The sequence below is a fragment of the Apodemus sylvaticus genome, chromosome 1 (genome assembly GCF_947179515.1).
Source record: "Apodemus sylvaticus chromosome 1, mApoSyl1.1, whole genome shotgun sequence".
In the NCBI taxonomy this organism is placed as follows: Eukaryota; Metazoa; Chordata; class Mammalia; order Rodentia; family Muridae; genus Apodemus; species Apodemus sylvaticus.
The window spans coordinates 60,797,259-60,821,494 of NC_067472.1; the positions used below are offsets into that span (position 1 = coordinate 60,797,259).

At 49.2% G+C, this 24,236-nt stretch overlaps 1 protein-coding gene across 1 annotated transcript in view; it reads right to left on the reverse strand.

The window, feature by feature from the left end:
- The window catches only part of Shank2 (SH3 and multiple ankyrin repeat domains 2), a 391,984-nt gene that overhangs the window by 212,581 nt on the left and 155,167 nt on the right, over window positions 1–24,236 (reverse strand). The window contains exons 11-12 of the mRNA XM_052194528.1: window positions 22,526–22,695; window positions 16,539–16,652 (exon numbers count right to left, since the gene is read on the reverse strand). Coding sequence (XP_052050488.1) covers window positions 16,539–16,652; window positions 22,526–22,695 — 284 coding nt within the window. The remainder of the gene's footprint in view (window positions 1–16,538; window positions 16,653–22,525; window positions 22,696–24,236) is intronic.

Consider the following 24,236-nt stretch of genomic DNA (forward strand, 5'->3'; position numbering starts at 1 on the left):
GCCTGGCCTCAGGAAGAAGGAGTTTCACACTTGAAGGGGCTCAGTGGACATGGTGCTGAGTGACAAACCCTGACCATAGGGTCTGGGCTGTCCCCAGAGCCAGTAGCCTAATGTAGCTAGCTCCTGGTGTGTGGACAGGGATTCCACCTCACATACAGGATGGTTGTTTGTGGAGCCTGGATACCCACAGGACTCTGAGGCAGTGAGCGAGAGGTCATGATCAAGGTAAATAAAGTGCTGCTACTCCTGAGAGACAGAAGAAGAGTGGTCCAAAGAAACCATAAAAGCCAAGGAGGCCTCATGGCATGAAGAGAGGGGAACGGGCTAGAGGGGTGCTGGGGCCTGCAGGGGAGAGGGAAGGACCCCCACCCTGCCCCTTTCCTTCTCTGCCGAGGTAGGAGGGGTCAGCCAGGGCAGCCCAATGGGAAGCACCTTGGCACCTGGAACAGCACAGGCAGCATTCAGTGCCCTGAGTCTGGGCTACAGAGAGGCATGGGTCATCCTGATGCTTTGCTCCTTGTTAAGACAGACAGGAGCCTTGAACTTCAGGAGCCAGGCTGTCCCTGCAGCCTTTGTTTGGCATCTTAATCTGCAGCCTGCATTCTGATTGTTTTCCAAAGCAAAGGAGATGGTTTCCAACTGGGGCCAGTGAGATAGTTGAGCTGGGATTAAGGCACTTGCCTCTGAGCTTGAGCACTGGAGTTTCTCCCTGGGCCCCATAAAGTGGAAAGAAACACTGAACGTTTGTAAGCTGGTTTCCCTGCAGGTCTCCCTTGTAGGAGAGACAAAGCTGCAGGGACAGCCTGGGGCAGCAAGGAGTGTGGAAAAGAAAGAAGGGCAGGGTGGGAGGGGGCAGTGGTAGTAGCTGCCGGCATAAAACAGAGCTGGCACCATTGAGCAGGAACTTCATGCCACTTCTGGGCAGACCTGGCCAGCAAGAGGGTGGAAGGAAGCCCTGAGTGTTCATATTTGCTTAAGCCTCTATGTGGGAGGCAACTCTCTCTTCATTCCCTGCCTCTGCCTTTGGTGCCATGGTACCTTCTGGGATAGGCTAAGTATCCTGCTGAAGGGAGAGGGCACCCCGATATCTCTGTATCTCCCTTACAGACCCTTCCTAGGTCATGGCCACTTATCATCAGTCTGTACCAGCCTCAGGTTCACAGGAAAATATGCCTTTCCCCATGTCACCCAGTGTCAGACTTCCTGCCTGGAATCCCGCCCCAGACATCAAGCAGCCTCTGTTGGCCAGTAGGGGGTAGGAGAGTAAGTGACTAGGTGCCTTCTCTGCCTGGAGGGGGAGCACTGCCTGCATCAGGCCAGGAAACCTCAGCTCCTGGAGAAACTGGGTCAGCCGATTCCCCCAGTGGCTGCAGCTCTGCTGCTCTCCTTTGCTCTTGGAAGCGGCCCCGTTTGGATGACAAATGAGGCAGTCACCCTGGCAATCAGACTCCTTCTAGGACTGTCCACGAGGGAAGCCGGAGTTTCAGGAATGGGAACTGGGTCAGGTCGTCACCAGGGCTTTGTATCTGTGCCAGAACTCAAGGACAGCTCTGCTCCAAATAGTACAGGAGTCGGGTATCCACCTGACTGCTGGGCAGACACAGTGAGCCTGTGTGGAGCATGCCTCAGACTTCAGAAATGGGGCAAAAACAATGCACACTCATGCACATGCGTCCAGATATAAAGGACATGCACACATGTGTACAAGTACAAATCCTATGCACACACAAACAGGTGTAAGCACCAAGCATGTGAACATATGTGTAGATGAACTGTGTGCACGCACACACGAATTCATGTAAGTATAAGTACCACGAATGTACACACATGCAGTTATAAGAGATATCATGCATATACTTATTGCAGGTCTGAACACAAAGATGCCTGGACATGTGTGCAGTCTTCATGATGTCATGTACACACTCATGTATAGATATTTGTCTATACATGCATGCACCTATGAACATGTATGTCACCATGTGTGCGTACTCGTGTGCATGCACATACTATGGCATGTCTCTGCACTCTGTCATGAATGTGTACACAGGCATCTCTCATCCGGTGTTCTGTGAGGGTTATGGTGCTGCATTTCACAGGGAGGTGCCAGCTGGCTTGCACAGGGCATGGAGCTGCCATGGGCTCTCTCACTGCTTACTTAACCTAGCTGTGGAAGAACATGTGTGCCAATGTGGCTTCTGGAGGGTTCCTAGCAGCTGGACAGACAGATGATCTGTGCCCTCAGGAAAGGTCCTAGCTGAGTCTGGTGTGTGACCCTCAGGGAGGGAGCTCTAGTCTCTGCTGCTCAGGCATCTCTCCTTCCTTTGCCTTGGGGGTCCTTCAGTAAGATGAAGTGTACTCAAATAAAGGGCACACTTACATCATGGCCCATTAAGTGCATGTGGCAAGGGGGGGCACAGTTGTGAAAATCAATAGCATGCGGGGAGCAGCTACACTGGGCTGAGTGGCATTTGCAGGGAGCTGGCAGCATCGTGTGCAGATATAACCTAAGACAAAGACACACACACACACACACACACACACACACACACACACACCTAGATATGCTCTAACCAAAGCCAAAGAACCTGAAGGAAGGGGCTTCGAGCAAGTGCTGGAGCCCCTGGTGTACATCCTCAGCTCTGGCTGAGAGAGTGGACAAAGCTGTTCCTCCCCCACAGTGGATTAGCAACTCAGTAAGTTCATGAGCTGGATGCACACCTCAGCAGCCTGGCACCTCCTCAGTCCACGCCTGCCTTTACTGCCAGCACCAGCACCGTAGCCAGCTCTAGAAGCTCTTAAAACAGAGGGCTTTTAATCTGTGTGCTCCTCGCCACAGGGCTACTGGTGAGATCCCTAGGGATCCACAGAGGGACCCTGGGGCCAGCAAAGCCTGATGACAAGTTTGTGAGGCCTGGTGCAGGGTGACAGCAGGGCCCTTTGTCCAAAACAGAAGGAATTTCAACAGCATCAAATAAGCATGAAGCAGGTGGCGTGTGGGATGGCTGGGAAGCCACGCTCTCCTGGCTCGAGAACAGGTGTATTCCGTCTCCCACGTCTGTGCTTCAGCACCATGGAAGGTCCCATTTTTATAAGAACTGAGCCATACTCCTCTTGACCTCTTGAGCTCCCTAGGAGTCAGATAGCAAGACAGCTGCTACATCCACCATAGATGCCCACCCACACAGTATTGTACCTCGCTTCTGTAAAGTAGCATTGTGCCTGCAATTCAAAGAACTTCACCCTGGGGGTGGGGGTGAGGGTGGGGGTGGGGGGAGTGACTTTCAGAGAGCAAAGCTACTCACCAATGCCAGTCACAGCCAGTCACAGCCAGCCACAGCCTGGCAGGCCCTCAGAGGTTAATCAGTGCTGATGAGATAGCTCAGTAGGTAAGGTGCTTGCTGCACAAGCATGAGACCTGAATTCAAACCCACAGAGCTACACACAAGAAAATAAAAAACAAAACAAGACAAAAAAAAGAGCTGCAAGCACACCTGTAACCCCAGCCCTGTGTGAGGCAGGGACAGGGGGCTCACGGGGGCTTTCAAGCCACCAGCCAAGCTCCGGGTTCATGGAGGGACCCCATCTCAAAGGAATAAGGAAGAGTGAGAAATCAGGACACCATATGTCCACCTCTGGCTTCCTCATATGCATGTACACCAGCACACATATGCAAACACAGCACACACACATGCACGCACATGCTCGTGCACACGTGCTTAAACAGAGCCATCACACAACCCAACATTTCTACCCTTAGATAGGAATCTCAGAGAGCTGGAGAGACTCTAACCAAAACCTATACCTGAACTTCACAGCCAAAAATGATTCACGACAGCCAAAGGGTGGGAACAACTGAAGTGCCCATCTAGAGACCAATAAACTGTGCCATATATATGCAAATGTAAAGGAATTAGCCACAAAAAAAAGAATGATAAGCCTTCTGCTAAATTAAAATAGTCACTTGTGAAAGACTATCTTCTGATGAATTCCATGACATGAACTGCCCAGAGCCAGCAGGAGAGTTGGTGGCTGCCAAAGGCTGATGAGAGAGGGAAGCAGGAGACTGTTTTGGATGCCAGCTTTATACTTAAGGCGCTAGAGCATTTTGGAATTCAATACATTGAGGTTTTCAGAACTACGCGAATAAAAAAGAAAAGAAAAGAAAAGGTGTTGTGCCATCCATTTTAAAAGGGTAAATTTTTTGGTGTGATGATTATATTACAGTTCAACAAAACACTGGTGGGCCACCCCCAGATGCCCTTCAGAGCTCTTCAGGGCTCATCTGACAAGCCACAGTTGGCCACCAGGAGTTAATTCTGTGACTTTATTAACTGCCCTAAAGAGTCTTGAAGGCACTTGCTGAAGTCACAATGACTTTAGTCTAGTCCATGCCAGTGAACAGTCCCAAGGTGTCCCCTGCTCCCTGCAGCATCTCCCTGGATCCCTTGGAGAACACAGGCTCCTCCTAGACTCTGGCACCCCTGTGCTCATGACCCTGGTTAGGGACAGGGGCCACACAGTGCACCCTCCCACAGTGGCTGTAAGATTTGCTCAAGCAGGAGTCTGGCCTCCCCAGAGTCCCTTTCCATATGCATGTCTTAAATTTAATCTGTAAGTGTGGAGGTTTTGCCATTAGCAGTGCGCAGCCCCCATAAGCCAATGTTTATTCATAATCTCTGGGTCTGTTTCCCATCGTCTATTTCAGAGAAGCCAAAAACAACATCTCCATTCACTAGCAGAGCGCCATATGACAGCCTTCATTTTCCAGAAAGATATGCAGCTCTGGGGGTGGCATGAGGCATCCATTTTTGCCCCAGCTCCAGGGGACTCCCAGTCTGGCTCATTGTCCCAGAGCTGGGTGCACTGGTGCCAAAGTGGGCCTGCCCTCAGGCCTCTCGAAACTCCTGCTGACAAATGGCAGAGCAGTGGGGCCACCAGTACATGTCAAATGTCCTTTCCTCCATGAGGGTGCATGTCCATGCCTGACTTCTGAAACACTGTAGCATCCAGGCACTCTTGGGGTAAGGAGAAGGACTAGTGAAGCCTGCAGGCTGCAGACCCTGTGGTCTAGCAGGGCATGCAGGGTAGGTGGGCGCTAAACCCCTGATGGAAAGTACGTAAACAAATCCCAGGCACAGGACTAAAGCCAGCCTATGGGAGGTTAATAGCTTGCCCAGGGTCTCACATACAACCCTGCTGGTCTTTGCTCACAGACCCTAAGACTTCTGAAATATCTCATGGGGTCTATTGTAGGGGTATAAGATGGGAAGGACAACAAACCTGGAATGGGGTGAAAATGAGACAGTGTACAGCCAGCTGCCCCCTACCTATCTGCCCACGCTCCACCCACTCACATACCTATCCACCTGTCCATTCAACTGCCATCTGCCTACCCACATGCACATCCATCTAACCATACATCTATCCATCCATTCATCCATCCACCCATCTACTCATCCATTCATGCACCTACCTACCTATCCATCCACACACATGCTCACCCATTCATGCATCTATCCAACTATCTACCCACTTACCAATCCATCCATCCATCCACTCACCTCCCGTCCATCCATCTATATTCATCTGCCGATTGTCTGCATTTGTCCAGCTATCCTTATCACCCACCTAACCCCCTTTCCACTATCCATCCACTCATCAATTCTCTTCCCACTCCTTGGTACCTTGTTATTTGGTCATGAGGGGTGTGGGAAGCTCTGCCATAAGCCAGCTGTACCCTCCCTGCCCTTTCTGTCAGGGAGGGCACATCATAACCCTATCATCTTGTCTTACCTGCAGGCGCTTATGAGCCAGTGCCTGCATCCTCTGAGTTCACCCCATTATCCTGTGCCTGACTGGTACCACTCCCAGTCAATGTCTCAAGCCTAGTGGGGCTATGCTTAGAGACTAGGTGCTTAAGGAGGGTCAGAGACACCTGTGAGAGTGGGGCTGATACACAGGGAGCAGAGGGCAGGTGAGGACACCAGGATGCATGTGTAGCAAGGTCTACAAGCTGGGGGGAAGCCCTTAACCTAGACCAGCCTGCCCCCAGACACCCAGGCTGCAGGACAGACAAACTAAACAGTACAATCATATCCCCAGCATACTCCCCTTCTCACTGTGGTCCAGTGAAACAGTGAAGATGTTCCCTCCCTATGAGCATCTGGGCCACACTAGTACCTCTCCCTCAGAAGCCTGTCCAAGGTGACTGAGCTCAAGGTGACTTTCCTGGCAGGCAGGAAGGGCTAGAGGGAAGAAGGGCAGGGCTGGTACCCAGCATCTCCAGGTTGCTATAGTAACCCAGAGCAGTCCACTACCATGCCTGGGAGGAGGCAAAGAAGGCCTAGGTCCCATAGGAAAGCCAAAAACTAAACCCTCACAATGTGACCCAAATCATCACGGAGAGATGGTGCAACTCTATTTTTGGGGCAAACCCCGGCATGGAAACTGGTATTTAAAACTCTGAGCAGCTGCTGAGAAACAGCAGTCCCCACCCCCTTCCCCAGAGCCACTCTGCATATATTTTAATAAAATGGCATAAACGATAGGGTGGGGTTGTGTGTGTGTGTGTGTGTGTGTGTGTGTGTGTGTGTGTGTATACACGTGGGTGCATGCGTGTGTGTGTGTGTGTGTGTGTGTGTGTGTGTGTGTGTGCCAGGTTGTTTAACAAACACACAGTTGTTAGCAGGCAGAATGGTAAGCCTTCATATTTATTTTATGTCCCATTAGGGAACAGTTAGTGGCTCCTTTGAAAGCTGGCTGGGGTTGCTTATTAATATTTTAGATTGCAATTGTGCTAATAGAGTCATTTGCTTGTATTTTTTAACGGCTCTAAAGATAATAGACACGTTCTATTTTGGAATAGGCCATCCGGCCACTTCGAGATTATGGAGGGTTTATGCACATAGATCATCAAGGTATACTGCCAACCCCACTGCCCAGAGAGGTGAGGACCACTACCCAAATCTTTACATCCCTGCTAAAACACTCCTGCTGGCTACAGGAGCAGGGCAATGTCCTCTCTGCTCTTCAGACATCTGCAACAGGGACACTGTCCTCTGGTCACAAAAACCCCACTGTCTGTCCTTAGCATGCTATTTGAGTTCTAGCCCAGCTACCCTTCCTGATACATCAGCTCCCCTTCCACTAGCTCTTCCACAGAAGTTAGCCTTATGAATCAAACCAGTCCCGTTGAGGCCATTATGGGACCAGGGCTAAGCTTAGGAAAATGTCTTTGTCCCGGACTTGGAATCTATAAGGACATTAGGCTTGTGGTTACCATGGAGCATGTGAGGGTTAAACTGACCAGAAGAAGAGGTCTCTGTGGAGAGATGAGGGAGTTAGAAAGCCCTCCCTGGGCACATCAGTATGAGTACCTGGATCCAGCTGTGCCTGAAGATGATCAGTGGAAGACTTTTCTACCATTGAAGATGATGACTTCCCTCAGGTAGAACGTGGCTCACAGCTTTTGCCTCCAATTGAAATAATAAAAGATGGTGACTTGAATTGCCACAAAGTTTGAATGGAGCCACGAGAAACAAAAGCAAAAAGGAGCACATCAACCCCCCTGAGCACCAGGCCAGAGCTCCACAGCACGGAGGATCTGGGAGCCACAGGTATCCCAAATCCTATGAAGACCCTTGGGCTCTGTCATCCAAATAAGGGGTCTGATGCTGATTTTTTTTGAAACTGTGTTTGACTATGCAGTCTTGGCTGATCTCTCTGAGTGGCCAGGCTGTGCTCAAACTTAGGGACAAGCCTGCCTCTACCTCTGGAGTGCTGGGATTAAAGGTGAACACCACCAGGCCTATGTGGCCTGCTATGCTGTTTTATTTTCTTTTATGATGATTTATTTATATATCTAATGTGTGCTTTATATATCTAATGTGTGTATTTATATATCTAATCAGTGCATGCATCTGAGTGTGTATACATGCAGTACCTATGTGCAGGTACACACAGAAGTCAGTGACAGATATTAGATTTTCCTGGAGCTGGAATTAGATTACAGGCAGATGTGACCTGCCTGGTGTGAGTGCTTCAAACAGAACCCAGGTCATCTTCAAGAGCAGCAAGTGCTCTTGACCACTGAGCCATCTCTCCAGTTCTACCATGGTGACTTTTAAAGATAAAACTGCTTTACCTCTTAAACAAAGATCTGTATGTTACTACAGAGAGAGTCAGCCTTCTGGGGTTTCCACACCCTTGGGTTCTTACCTTCACTGTAGCCTGTGCTGCATCTTGTTGAATGGAAGTAAGGAGGGAGAGCTTTGGTCTACAACCATGGGCTCTAGGAAGCCAAATGTGCAGTTCAGGTACTCTTGGCCTCCTTCTTGGAGTACACAAAAGGGTGCTAAGGCCTGGGGTTGTTTTAGGGATCAGAGGAAAGGCAGGTAAGAAGACATCTGGGCCGGGCTGCCATCCTAAAAAGGCTGTTTGAGGAGAGGCTGCTGCTCATATTTAGGTCAGGATCTTTGTCACAACAAGAGAACAGTTTATATAAAGAGAGGGGCACTTTATAGGGTGTGACTGTTCAGCCCTCCCCCCATATCCAAAACTCCCCAACTCAGGCAGCCTTGAGAGCCTCAGGGACACTTGGTTGTCTCAACCCAGGGGAGGGGCTTGTCCAAATTAGGGTGTGTGGTATAGTTCCTGCTGGGCTTTCAGCCTTAGCCAACCAGCTTTTTGTGTTTCAGTAGGGAGCACTTTAATTTGTTTAAAACAAGAAGCTGGCATCCCTGGCACAGACAGGAGAGAGCCTCCATGTGCATTTGAGCAGAAAGAAGGAAATGGGATTACAGGGTGGTGTCGGCCCCACTGCCTACAGGAGGCACGAGGCCCCTTCTGAGTCACAGAGTAGATCAACAGCCCATCAGAGAATGGAAGTATCCCAAGCTTCAGTGAACATCACCGGCCCAATATTTGCTTCTGGGGTGTGTGAAGAGGGACCCTTGAATCAGCAAGAAATAGGCAGGTTATCTGAAAGATAAATGGGCCAATGCATTGATCTAATGCGGGGCAGAAGAATGGACTTATCAAATGAGCCGTTAGCACAGACCTTGGAAGAGCACAGCAGCTGAGAGCACAGCAGCTTCTGGGCATGGTGGTGCCCACCTATGACCTCTGCTCCAAAATTTTAAATGGAAGGAAGGGGGTGTTACTGATATTGATGGTCTTCAGCTGTGGCAGGGAGTTTCTGCCCTGGCAGTCATCTCAGGTGAGTCTACACCCACTACAGGATGCACTGGAAGGAAAAGCTTGCACTCTGGGGGAAAATGTCAGTATACACAGAGGCCAAGGCAAAGTGACCTTCTCAAAGGAAGTCCACCATACCAAAAGGAAAAATGGAGAACCAAATGACAGTTCAGGAGTGCACAGAGCAGTCTAGGGGACTTCTAGGCAGTGGCAAGGAGGAAGTAGAACTCTCAATCTATGCTCATAGCAGCATGACTCCCAAGCTGGAGGGACAGACTTTGTTGGTATTATTTTTCTGTCATTGCTTTAATACTTTGGTCCCTACATGATCATTATCACCACAACCATCATTAATATCATTAGTACCATCTCAGTATCATCAGTATCATCATCACCACCATCATTTATATCGCCAGCATCACTATCACCATCATTATCACTGTGACCATCATCACTATCACCATCACCATGATGATTATCACTACCACCATGACTATCATCACCACCATCATCATCATTATCAGCATCTTCATGACCATCATCACCAATGACATCATCACAGGACTAGTTGACCACCTACACCACTGTCAACTACATCATCCCCATCACAGACAGCACCACCATGGCCATTACTGATGTTGCCATGGCCATCATTATCTCCTGACTGCCCAGCTCCACAGCTACCAAATCTTGTCACCACCCAGGGTAGCTGATATTCTATAGACACTCCAGGCTTCTTGGTGAAGGGACAAATCTCTGACTCAGGCCTATCTATATTGAGGTGCTGGACCAATACTTATAAGACATACAACTCTCTGATTCTCATCTGTAAAATGGGGACCATTAATTCATTTATCCCCAGTTCCCAGTTTACTTTGAAGATCACAAGAGTCAGTTGAAAGTCTAAACCAAAGGCTGAAGGGTTACTTTTATAATATGAAGGCTTGTAGTCATGAGCTCTGGAAAGGCCCCACACTACAAGGCTGTGAGTGATACCAGAAGATACTTAGTGATAATTGTGGATAGTGGAACACGATCAACAAGAGAATGGGTAAACCCTAGAAACTGATCCAACACTGAGCAAGGCAGTCACCAGTGGGCAGGCCCCTGGCCCAGGCTTACCACAGTTGAGGAACTGCCTTTGATATTAAAGTCACACACAGGAAGGACAAGGCACTGGCCAATTTGCCACCTGTGAGAAGTTCATGCAGTCTACTGGGGAGGCCTCAGGGTATGACATCAACCAATGCATGGTGCATGGAGCTAGGCAGTCAAGCAGTATTCTGAGAAAGAGATGACTCCTTCAGGGGCTTTATTCTAAGACACCAGAAAAGACCCTGCAGCAGACCATGAGAAGACAGTTCGTGACTCAGACATCTAGGTTCAAATCCTATCTCAGACATGTGATTCTGGAAGCTTCTTATAGGTCCTGACACCTGAAAGGCTCTGGCAGGATATATAGCTCACAGCACCCCAGATCTCCCACCAAAACACCCATGACAGAGGCATGGTTAAGAATGTGGTACTGTTTAGCTGGGATCTGGCCATCTGGTCATCTGACCACCATTCTTTAATGATATCTCTCAGATGAACAGATTCTACATGTCTTTGGGGCTGGGAAGTGGACTCCTGATGTCATTTTCTCCTCTGGTCTTGCATGACCAGTATTCATCAATGGTCAGGACGTTTGTCTCAGCAACTAAACTCTGCTGGAAAGAACCAGGGTTGACAGATAGGGTTTTCTATTTACATGCAAGATGCATCATGGGAAATGACACACACATGTGGTGAGTGCTGGCTTCCAATAATGTTTCATTCCCAGAAACTGAGTGCCAATTTTAGAGTGCTTTATTTCTTTGTGAGCCAAGGTTTCACTATACAATCCAGGCTGACATTGAACCTGCTGCATAACCCTGTCTGGCCACTGAGCCTGTGACAGTCCTGTCTCACCTTCAAAGTGCCAGGATTCCATGTGTGTGCTACTAAGACTGGTGGACTTTATCTTAGTCTCTCATCCAAGAGCCAACTCTAGGGCATCCCTGCTTTTAGGTTCACCTTAGAATTGAAAGAAGCAAGGGTCCAGCTGTCCCCAATCTATCACTTCTAGTCAACAAGCAAGGAAACTGACATCTCAGTAGATGGAGGCAGTCTGGGGTGGGGAATGCTGCCTCATACACCAAGGTAGTGGGCCTATTTGTTACAGCAGCTAACATGGTGCTACCTGATACAGGTGTGAGGCTTGAGGATCTACACAACAGCTGGCTGGTTTCCTGGTCTATTGCAACAGCACCCTTCCATAGATGATAGAGAGCAGATGGCAGTTACTTTGTCCTTGTTCATCCTGTAGAACTAAGAAGAACAAGGTGCTATCCCCAACCTGAGGAGCCTGCACTTCAGGAAGATGGGAGAGGGACATACACACTTAACCAAAAGTTTCCAGAGTGCTGCCTTCCACGCATACAGCACTGTGGTCACAGGCTACTCCATGCTGCCAACGCCATGGGATGACATGTGAGAATAAGTGAGAGTTTGTACACTGGGCCATGCTGTTCTCTCTCAGACACAGAAAATGTGAATAAGATAGTCATAATCTCCATAGACCCTTCATCATCATAAGACACATGAAGAAATCTACCCAAAGACATTAAGTAACCTTTGCAAGGAAGTATGCTGGTTAACTCTGTGTTGCCTTGATGTGTGCTAGAGTCAGAGAGGAGGGAATCCCAGGTAAGAAGGTGACTCCAGAAGATTGGGCTATCGGCAAGACTGTGGAGCATTTTCTTAGTTAATGTGGGAAGGCCCAGCCCATATGTGTGCCATCGCTGGGCTGGTGGTCCTGGGTTCTGTAAGAAGTCAGGCAGAACAAGCCATGGGGAGCAGCCAGTAAGCAGCGCCCCTCCGTGGCGTCAGCATTGGCTCCTGCCTCCGGGTTGCTTCCCTCTTTGAGTTCTTGTCCTGACTTCCTTGATGATGAACAGTGACATAGAGGTGTAAGACAAATAAACATACATGCAGGTAAAACACTCACACACATAAAATTATAATAATAATTTTAAAAGATGCCAGGGCCACTGTTCATTTTGCTATCGGTCCTCAGCCTCTGAAAACCATCTCCAGGTGACAGAAATTCTCAGTCCCACCTACAGGCAGAAAGTGCCCTGTGTACACCTCCTCTCATTGGGGTTCAGTCCTTGACCTACTTTCCTATTTTGTGGAATATTCAAGAGTGTTGCTAATTTGCCATATATAGACACAAAGGGCTTCCACAGCTCAGACAAAGCTGACCTTGTGTGGAAAGAGCTGGCTGGCTGAAAACACTGAAACAATATTTGAACCATCTTTTAGATTCTGTGCATATTCAAATTTGCAGTATCCAAAAAAAAAAAAAAAAAAAAAAAAAGCTACAGAAAGTACTAACTATGAAGGGGGGGGGAGGATAAATTAAACTTCATTTAAAATTTAAAAAGCTTCTACTCATTAAAAACACAATTAGAGAACAAAAGGCAAGTCACAGACTGGGAGACACATTCACAGCAGCCGGGACAGAGCAGCGGCGAGCAGGGTCCGCACAAGAAAATCACCACACACCCAGCACAAGGGGTGAGAGCTCCGGTTACAAAAGGCAGCAGAAACCCCAACAGAGAGAGACCTCTCAAAAGAAGTTTTGCATGTGGCAATCACACCTGCAGGAGGCGCTTAACCACCAAAGCCATCGGAGAAACGAGGCGACCCTCACAGTAAGGAGCAACTTCGTGACCACCAGACTGCCATGGGAGACTGACAGTATCAGAGGCTGACACCACCAAATGCTGGTGTTGGGGCAGAGCACCTGGAGTGCTCCAGCACTGCTGGTGTGAGCATGAGCCAGCCTGGCAAATCAGACAATCATGTCACAACCCTTCCTCCCTCCTTCCTCCTCCCTCCCTCTCTTCCTTCCTACCATTAATTTTGTGTAAGTCAATATTTGTATGTACAGATGTATATCTACACAGGAGGACACACGTGTGCAGATGCATGTAGAAGCCAGAAGACAGCCTCTGGTATTATCCCCCGCCATGCTATTTCCCTTGTTTCTGAGGCAGGGTCTCACTAGTCTGGAGCTCACACACTGAACTCTGCTGTCTAGCCAATGACCTCTCTCTGTCTTTGCCTTCTTAGTGTTGGCGTTACAGGCATGAACCAGCACAGCTGGCTTTGGTTTGTGGGTTCTAGGAACAGAATTCTGGTCCACAAAGGACATACTTCACTGAGTCATCTCTCCAGGCACATGTAAGGATTTCTCATGAAACTAAACATGTTCCTATCATGTGACCTAGCAGGTTTTCACCGAAGGAAGCGAGGAGAAATGAAACCAGATATCTACAGAGAAACTTACATGGAAAGGAGCCCAGCAGTTTAGTTTACATCGGCTCACACTGAGGAGTTAATCAGCAATCTTCAGGAAAGCAGAGAACCCTGCTCACATAAAATTATAAAGAAGGAAATGCTGGGCAGCAACATACAAGGTACCACAATGCAACATGGTAGACCTTGGCTGACTGAAGAAGTCAGGACGGCCTGGAATCCAACAACAGACATAACTCCTCTGTGGTGACAGAATTCAGAAAGCTGCTTGTCTCTGGTGGGATGGAAGGAATGGGTGGACAGCTATCAGGAATGTTCCATCAGTGTGACAAAATTCCTGAGCTAATCAGTTTATAAGGAGGAAAGGTTTACCATTCTCCCCGGGATGCTGACAGCACTCGTGTCCTATTACATTACAAAATGGTGATGTTGGTCACATTTGTCAATGACCTTGGAGCAAAGGATGCTCCTCACCCACCCAAAAGATGCTCATGCCCTAATTCCTAGGACCTGGGATGTTACCCTATTGACACATGGAAGCTTAAAAACTTGTAGCTAGAATCGGAGCTGCTTTAGGCTGCTTGGATCTCACCTGGCTGGGCCCTAAAAGTGGTGACAGGAAGGCAGGGAGTCGGGTGTTCTAAAAGATGCAGTTAGAGAGTGACACTACCCAAGCTGCCATCTCAGACGTGAGAAGGGGCCACAGCCAAGGATAAAGCCTCTGGAAGTCAGGAAAGCAAGCAAAGCCTCCCTCCCCAGAGATTGCAGATGGAGCCAATCCCACTGAAGGCCAGAGTGAAACCAGGCTAGATCCCCGAGTCTTCTGAATTCTACACAGCAGAGGAATGGATTTATGCTGCTCACGATACTAACCTGTCAGCTTTTACGATTTTAAGAGGTACAGGGATATGCAATTTAACTCTTTCTCCTGTGCTCAGTAAGACCTGGAGGCAGTGGTGCTCAGAAAGAGGTGACACAGACTCATAAGACGTCACTGCTCTGACACTCACTGCTCTTAACAGCTCGGACAGAGTGTCAAGATCTATTCTGTCCTTCTTGGCTGCTCAGAATGTGAGGATGGGCCCCAGATGGACTGTGGAGCCAGCACCAACTCAGGTACACAACCCTGCTTGACTAGACACCACCGTGTGGATCCGAGTGGGAGCATGGAGCCCCACGAGGAATCCCATCATTACTCCTGAAGGTGCCTGCCACAAGACTTCCATAGGAATATCAGTCAGCAGGCTCTACCATCTGTAAGGACACTGCCAGTGGGGGCCAAAGAAGCTGCAATCTCTCCCAAGGCGGACAGGAAAGCAGGGTGAGCTGCCCTTCACCTAAGCCACTATTCCACAAGATGGAGAAAGCAGGATGACCCAATGACCCCTCATATGACCCTCCCCTCTCCCCCCCCCCCCCCCGGGATGGCCTGTTTAGGTGTGGCTCACAGAGCATTTCCAATGAAAAGCACAGGTTGGGGAGACGCAGTCGCTCTGAAGATAAGAATGGGAGGGGAGGAAGTGATATCCCCATTCCAAACAGGGAATGAAGACAGGGAGCAGGGCAGCCTTGGATAAAGCCTCTGGAAGCCAGGAAAGCAGAAAACAGGTCCTCCCTCCCCAGAGAGAAGCTGGAGCCAGACCAGGGCTGGAAGTTGGTTAGGCGTTAGGACAGAACAGTTGATACCTGGTGACTAGTGTTCCTCATCCAGCAAAACTTGGCTTCTACCACCCACTAACCCACTGCCCATCTGCCAGCCTCTACCACACCACTTCCAACCTTGTCTTTCAAGATCTTTCTGGATGGGCTGGAGATATACCATGCACAAAACCCTGAGTTCCATCCCTCCATCCCCAGCCCCATATGGACCACGTGGTGCTTTAATCCTAGCACTTGGGTGGGGAGACAGGAAGTTCAGGACCTATATGAGGAATTAGAAGCCAACCTGGGCCACAGAAGACCATCTCAACAACAACAAAAGCAAGCAAACAAAAGGGCCTGGCGTGGGTGTGGTACTAGATAACTCACAACACAACCTATCAGCTGCCCCCTGAACAGTTCCACGGTAGGAGGCTTAGGACATGCAGACCCTACTGTCCCAAGGCCAAGTTCTCAGAGAGGAAGTGTTCTGAATGCCCAACAGACTGCAAAGCTTGGCAGGCTTGAGAAGCCTAACTGTGGGAGATGCTTCACATATCATGTGTTCCTGGCCCAGGTGACCTAACCAGGACTCAGGGACTCCCTAAGGAGCATCAGACAGCAAACCTCATTATATCATGAAGAACACATCTGAGCCAAGTTCAGTGGTCACAGGCCCACATAGACAGCACAGCCAATATCTACAGAGGGCATGTGGCTACTTTGCGGGGGTGGGGGGTGCACAGTCAACTCAGGAGTTTACACAAAAGGAAACAGAACTCTCAGGTAAACACAGGTCACTAAGAAGTCCCTTCTGTCCAAGCCTCAGGTGTCTCTGCTTCTTACCCAGGTCATTGTATGTAAGTGGCCATTGGCATCATAGTCAGACCAATCTGTTTAATCAGAAGGGACAGGTTTGCAGAATAGCTCTAAAACGTGGAGCCAGGACAGCTTTGGCCATGAACACTGTGTGGTACTTCCTGGGGAGGGTCTGGAGAGCTTCACCTTTCCTTGGGAAGCCATCTGTGTTCTAACACCCAATCAGAAGGCAGAAAAAAGACATTTGCTCCGCCCCAGACTCTCCTGATGGTGGCAAGGACACACCTAAATGGTCTCCAGGTTTGCACCAGACACACAAAGAGCTGCCCTTTCACAGAACCTGTGCTCTAGCTTGTCAAATGGTTTTGGTTTAGTCAGAGCCCACTAGAACAGAACCATCCAAGCCATTTGCAGTGGTATAGAGAAGCCCTGGTTTTGTAACCTGGCCTCCTTCCACAGTGTGGCTACAGCCACGGCATTTGCCACACACTCCAGCCGAGCAGCCCACCATGGCACAACCCAGCCCTGTGAGGTCACCTTACCTGCCTGGCTGTCCCGGGGTTTACATTGCACCTCTTCCACACACTCAGCTGGGAACCACCCGATGTGGCCACGGGCGCTGCCTTCCCAGAAGCCACCCTCACCGATGCTCAGAACTAGAGGGGAGAAAAAGGAGAAAGGTATCAGTACAGGGGCCAGACAAGGGATCCCTAGCAAATGGACACCAGACCACAGGTAGAGGAAGCAAGGCTGGCACTGTCAGCAGCTTAGCAGGTGAGGCCCGGTGACCTTCAGAGAACAGTGTCAAGGGGCGGGGCAGCCCCAACCCATGGGCCTGTCCCACCTGGTGGGTGATGGTGGAGAGTAGAGAGCCTTTTTTCCTTTTTTTATTTTCTTCTCTCTCTGTGTGTGTGTGTTGTGTGTGTGTGTGTGTGTGTGTGTGTGTGTGCAGGCATGTGCACGTGCCAGAGGACAACTGTGGGTCTCATCCTCAGTGACACCATCCATCTTATCACCCTTTTAAAGTTTATTTATTTTTATCTTATATATATTTTGCCTGTAAGTATATCGTGTGATTTGTGCATGCTCGATGTCCACAGAGCCAGAATATGACATCAGATGCCCTGAGAACAGAGTTACAGATGGATTCAGGTTGTCATGCGGGTGCTGGGACTTGGATCCAAGTCTTGTGAAAGAATAACCAATGCCCTTAACCACTGAGCCACCTCTCCAGCTCTGGGTATTTGTTATTTCTGTTGTTGTTTCTCAATAATTTATTTTTATTCACTTTATATCCAGTCTCCCTCCCATGCCCACCCTTACAAACCCCTATCCCACATTAACCTGTCTACTTTTCCTCAGAGAAGAGGAAGCCCCTCCTTGGGTACCACCCGACCCTGGGACATCTCATCCCAACAGGAGTAGGCACATCCTCTCCCACTGAGGTCCTTGTTTTTAAATTCTGCTGCTGGGCATAAGCTAAAAACATAAGCCCAATGACATCAGGGGCTGAGGTGGGATCCTGGGTAGGCCACATACGCTCTAGCCCTATTAGAATAAAGATTTCAGTTATGAAGACAAAGTTGTGAAGACCTGTTCAAAATGGGATGTGTATGGTCTGAACATGGTTACATGATGAAGCTTGCTGTCCTGTCCGCACATCTCAATTTGCCTTTAAATTACTTGAGGTTTGAGGCCCTGTGGTGGAGAAAAAGAGATCCTGGCACAAGTATTTGTTCCCCATTATTCTGACCTCAAACAGCAGATAAAGATCTACCCAGCCTGTGGTTTTGAAAAGGACAGAACAGCAAACTCTAGCTTTGTAAATTCTTACCCAGTAATCTGAGGAAATGACCCAAATAAAGAGATAAGCCACTTCCTGACTGGCTGATACCATCATATCTGCTAGAAACAATTTCCTCAAGGCATGGACTCAATGTAGCCCCTGCCCTCCACACAGCTCAGCTGAAGGACAGTCAGCTCAGCCTCCCAGCTCTGGATCCAAGAAGATCATCTCGGGGTGTAGTCCTGGGTGGAGGGGCTGTGTGGTGCATGAGGTCCACAAAGACACCACCATGCCCATTCTTCACAGCCTCCAGTGGGTCAACAACACTGATGTTTCAAAGCATGAGATGGTAAGGTCAGGCTGGCATCTTCTTCTGCCCAGGATCTACCATATCTTACCTGTGCCACTTTGTGAGACAGCTGTTTAATCACGATGTGCCTCAGTTTCCTTGCTTGTCAAAAAGGAACACTATTTAGCTCCTGGTGCCACTGAGTCAACAGAGGCACACGGATGCCATTCCTGCTTGTGGACATCCTAGCACACAGCCTGCTCTTGGAGATCACTGCATGTAGCTCTTCAATTGACTCCCCTCAAGCACATAGTCTGGGTGTTTCACCAGGATGAGGCCCCCAGAAGAAGCAAAAAGCTTGTGAATACAGGCAGGTGCACAGAGAGGTACCATCTGGTACTTTAGGATTTGCCAGCTCTGCTCTCTGGAACATTTTAGCGACATGGGGACAAAGAAACAACAGGATGCCAGTGTGAAAGTAGACAAGTCTGTGCAAGAATAGGTGTGTCTTGTGGGAGTCTTATGAAAATGGGGTGTGTCTGTATGGGAGTGTCTTATGGAGATGGGGTGTGTCTTGTGGGAGTATCTTATAGAAGTAGGTGTGTCTGTGTGGGAGTGTCTTATGGAAGTGGGTGTCTAAGTGTGGGAATGTCTTATGGAGGTGGGTGTGTCTATGTGGAAGTGTCTCATGGAAGTAGGTGTTTTTGTGTGAGAGTGGGCACACCTTGCCTAGTAAAGAGGGAGTTCTTTGTAAATCAATGCTTTAATTCGGAATAGCTAAGATTGTCCTCCTTGTTTAAGGTAATCTGTAAAGATGAGGGAGGCTCCTTTACACATCAGAACAAGAAAATGTACTGGGCTAGGAGTAATGATCTTGGGCAAAGGAGGCTCATCCAGGCCAAATCTGGAGGCAGAGAGCAGACTTGGAAGGCAAGGAACAGTTGTCTCTAAAGGCCCTGGGAGAGTCACGGATGAGTCAGTACTTCTGATGACTAGAAGGAGGACATGACTAGATAGGATGAAGACACTGCTTGCCAAGCCCCCTCCTAAGAAGGGGCACACTTAGCAACCAGAACCTTCTAAAAGGAAGAACCTTCCTAACCTGTCTCAGCACAGTCACTGATGGGAACAAAGAGCTCTCCACCTACTTTCTTTCTTTCTTTTTTTTTTTTTAAGATTTATTTATTTCCTTATTTATTTTATATGAGTACACTGTAGCTATCTTCAGATACACCAAAAGACATTGGATCCCATTACAGATGGTTGCGAGCCACCACGTGGTTGCTGGGAATTGAACTCAGGACCTCTGGAAAAAAGCAGTCAGTGCTCTTAACTGCTGAGCCATCTCTCCAGCCCTCCCTGCCTACATTCAACAGGTCCAGCCTGACTAGCCAGGCAACAGCCACTACAGAGGCCTCCTCTCTACAGATGTGCAGGGGTGGAGTTTCCCCTCCCAGTCTTTGTGTGAAAATCAGCCTGCAGCCTCAGAGTGAGGGCCTGAACAATGTCTTCCTGTTTGGGACACATCCTGGGCCATCCCATTCTTCTGCCATCTTCAGCTTGGATGTAGGTTGATGTTTAGCCACCCTGACCTCCTGGGAAGCTGGTGCTGCTGCCTTGGGGCTGCTGCCCAGGACTAGCAGTGGCTGCCTCCAGCTGGCTTCCAGTGCTACTTGGGTAATGCTGAACAAGCTGGGAAAGTGCCAGGGACCTGCTTACTCTAAGCTTTTTCCAAACACTGTCCATGCCTGGCAATGGCTCCAGCTGCTTGTGAGAGAACAGCAGTAAGGGGCACAGTCTGGGCAGGACACGTTTGCTGGGCAGAAGGTCCAAGGAGAGCTTCAGAACTGGGGCTTCATGGGCCCTTCCACCTCTGGCCAGTTCCACATGTGCGGTCTAAGAGCCACACAGTGACACTAACTAGCTGGTCAGACAAATAGAGCCTCCCCACTGCATCCCTACAAAGCCCTTCTGCAATCTGCAAAGTCAGGAGATGTAAGATGTATCTCGAGAGGCCACAGCACTGGTGTGAGAAGCATTTATCAAGAGCTATGGCTTTCTCTATACCTGCTATGTTGATAGGATTTGAAATGGACTCTGATCCAGGGAGGGTCACAATGTAAGTAAGTAAGTATATGTGTGTGCATGTGTGTGCGTGTGTGTGTGTGTGTGTGTGTGTGAGTGTGTGTGTGAGAGTGTGTGTGTGTGTGAGTGTGTATGTGTGTGAGTGTGTGTGTGAGTGTGTGTGTGTGTGTGTGTGTGTGTGTGGTATGTGTTCATGTAGATGTGCATCTATGCATGCCTGTGTGTCCCTGGTTGTGTGGCTGACATTGGGTGTCTTCTTCATTCACCTCCCGCATTACTTTTTGAGGCAAGGTCTTCCATGTAACCTGGGGCTCACCAAGTCTACTAGCCTGGCTGGCCAAGGGGCCTCTACCTGTCTCTGTTCTTCAAGAGCTGGGATTCCAGCTCCGTGCTGCTGTACCTGGCTTTTTTTTTTTTTTACATAGGGACTGGAGACCTGAACTCACTTCATGTTTGCTCAGCAAACACTTAATAGTTGGAGTTCCAGCCCAAGCAAGGATGCTATAAGCACCATTTAGGATGGGTCTGAGTGAGCACTGCAGATGAGGCGGTCAAGGAAGCACCTGCCCAGCTGCTCTCCCATCACACCTGCAAAGTCTGTATACCGTGTATCACTGCTGAGTCTGACACACCACACGCCTGTGCTAAGATCAACAAATGTCACCACCTACTTGGATAGGAAAAGAGCCTGGCCCATGGCTGGGTTATATTGCTGAAATTTAGAACCATATCTCATGTGAAGTTTTAAACTCTTACATTAAACCACACTTGCACTGTCCTGGTACCTTTTGAGCATGGTGAACCAGGATTCCACTAGTGGGGAGAACAGCTCTAAAACCTGCCGCATACAGCTACTTTTGGGAGGGGCTAGACTTTGTGAAGGGGCAGCCAGGCTCTGGGGGATGCTACCTTGCTGGAGGAGCAGGATGGGACCTTTACAAGAGTCCCTCTCCCCACTCCCACACCATACTCTGGTCTATCCCAGGCAGAGCCCACTCCCCACTGCTAGGCCAGCAGCGGAGGAGGGCCTGGAGAGAAGGCTACAGTGAGAAACTGGAAGGATCAGAGAGTTGGAACTGGACCCACAGACCTCGAGGGATGCCCAGGGAAGGGCCGATGTCTAGAACACAAACAAAAGTCAGTGGGTGCGTGAATGAGGCAAGCAGAGCGTGTCCTTGAGAGAGAAGACAAAGGCGATGGATGGAGCGTAAACCTCCCACACGTGCTTGCTGGTGAATGATCAGATGGGGATTTTTAAAGCTGTGTATATGCCAAGCCATGGCGCTGGTGTTGTAAAACAGCACATATTTCCAATGAATAGAAGCCCCAGCAGAGTCCTAAGAAGGCGCCACAATGAGGAAGAAGCAATTTAAAGCACATGCACAGAAAGTGAGGAAAACATAATTTTTGAAATTATGTATCTCCCGGGAGGAACGAGATGGGGAAAGGGGCTTTGGGAAGCAAAAGTAAGTGAACTTGGAGAAGAGAACAGGACACCAGGGACTTGTTAGTGCAGCAGCACGGAAGCCAGATGCCAGAGCTAGGAAACGATGGGGTACATGCTCTGCAGAACCCCACAGTGACCCCAGGTGAGTGCACAGAGCAAGGAACAAAGGTGTCCCTTGCTGTGGGCTGAGCAAAGGCCTGATGACAGGAGCAGGGTCAGAAGCCACCAGCCGCCTGGGAAGAGCCACTGTTTGTCCTTGCGTCCAGTGGCAGGGCCTGGGCATGCCAAGCACGTGAAGTGTGCTTCTGGCTCCCCCTGGGAGCCGTGTCTTCTGCTAGGTGACTCCTGCAGTCCCCACGTGCCCCTCCTCCAATGCCCTCTGTGGCTCTGAGCTTTGAAGCTCACTATCCACCTCCTCTCCACACTTTTATTATCCGTGCTTTCCCAGCATCCCGCAGACCCCTCTCACCCACACACGAGTGATCTGATCGCTGGCTCCCTAGGACCCGCGGGACAATATCAGACTTCACAGCTTGTTCACAAAAGCCTTCAGAATTCACCTAGAGAATTTATTTCCCCTGGCTGATTTCTTCTAGTCATCGAATGCACACCTTTGCCACCGGCTGCCCCAAGCCCACTTTCTCATGGGGTTTTCTGGCTGGAAAGTGGCTTAACTGACTGGGCCCCAGCTTGGCTCATCCCTGTACTTCTCACAATGCACCCAGGAGTGTGAGGGCATTTTCCATCCATAAAGGTCAGCAATGGGGCCACTGAATCAAAGAGTCACGATTCAAGACTCAAGAGTTGTGGGCCCTGCTGAATTGATGCTTTGGACTCTGCCCCAGTTCCAGAAGACTCACCTAGGTGTTTTATGGAGACAGAGAGGGCCTGCCTTCCCCAGAAACAGAAGACAAAGACTGACCTTTGACCCTGTCGCCTCGGTGAAGGGGGATCTCGCCGTCGACTTGGGGTTGGTATGGCTTGATGGCGACGAAGAGTCTCCCAGGCACCGCACTATACAGCTTCCTCCTGGGCCCTGGGTACTCAAAGGTCGAGAGGGAGTCTTTGTTGGCACCAGGAGTGAAGGGCGACCTGGATCAGGCAACACGGGAGAAGAGAGAAGAAAGTCACACTCTGCCAACCATGGCCAATGTGGTCTACAAACGCTGAGCAGAGAGTGTCCAGACAGCAAGGACATAGTTGGGTCAAGGGACAGTGTCTGTGGCTGAAAAGATTGGAAAGGACTCAGTAGCTGCACTGTTGGCCACATCCCTATGGAAGTAAAGCAGGGTCTCAAAGGGACATCTGCACATCCTGTTCCTTACAGCGTCATGTACAGCCCGGGTGTCTACAGATGGATCCTGGATGAACAGCATATGACAACCCATGCAACAGAACATCATTCATTCAGGAAATGGATATGCTGATCCATGCCACCACAGGAATGAACCCTGGGGACACTGTGGTTGATGAAGGCAGTCATACAAGGTCATAAGCTGTGTGATTCCATGCTAGGTGGCCCCTACTATGAGATCCACAGAGACAGAAAATAAGATGGCGTGTCAGTGGTTCGCAGGGGCCGAGTTTCAGTTGGGAAGATGGACATTCTGGAGATGCACGGTGGGAACAGCTTCAGGACAATTGGCTCAGTGACCACCAAACTGGGCACACACAATGGTGAGAATAGGAAAGTTCATGGGTGTCTTGACCACAGGAATGAAAACAAATTGAGGCCTGGTCATCGGGGAAGTTCTTGTCATGTTTTTCCAATTCACTGTGAGCATTGGCCACGCTGGTAAGGATACATGTGGAATCTGTCACCAAAGTGCTCATGACCATGGGCAGCCTGCTGGCCACTCCCAAGAGGACTTTTCTTTACATTACTAATTTTGCACTGAATGTGTGTCCCAGGCCCATCTTCCCCCAATAGCAAGAAGCCTTAATCAAGACCAGTAATGGGACATGTAGGGTAAAGGTCCTCACATGGGTCAATCTGCAGTGTCCTCACTATGAAGCATAGTGGAATTCCGATGGGTGATGGACTGACTGTCATATGCTAGGACAAGTGATCACCCAAGTCCTAATCAGGGATAACTTCAAGGGGATCTCTTTGCAGAAAGGGAAGCTTCAGACACAAACATGACCACAGTGGAAAAAAAAAAACCAAAAACATGTCAGGCTGTCAGGACTACTTCACAGAGCTTCCTGGCCAAGAAAGTAGCACCTTCACAACACTGCCAAGGGAAAGGAGTGGACATTTAAAACACAGGAGAAGGTTCCAGAATGGCAATTATGTTTGAACCTAGACAAGGAGCCCAAATCCACAGCTCTGGTCTCTAAACCTAAGTGCTGTGACCTCTAGGCCCACAGAAGTGGCCTCAAACTTCCTTCAAGGAAATGAAGGGGCCACTTAACACAAGGACCAATGGGAAACCGGCATGCAGGGGAATTTCTGGAAGCTGATGGGATGCTCTTTGATTAGTTGAGGTGAATCTTTGTCCTAGTTTCAGTTCTGTTGCTATGATAAAAAATGCCCTGACAAGAAAGCAATATGGGGGAAGAAGGGTTTATTCGGCTCACAATTCTAGGTCACAGTCTATTACAGAAAGGAAGTCAAGACCGAAACTTCAAAC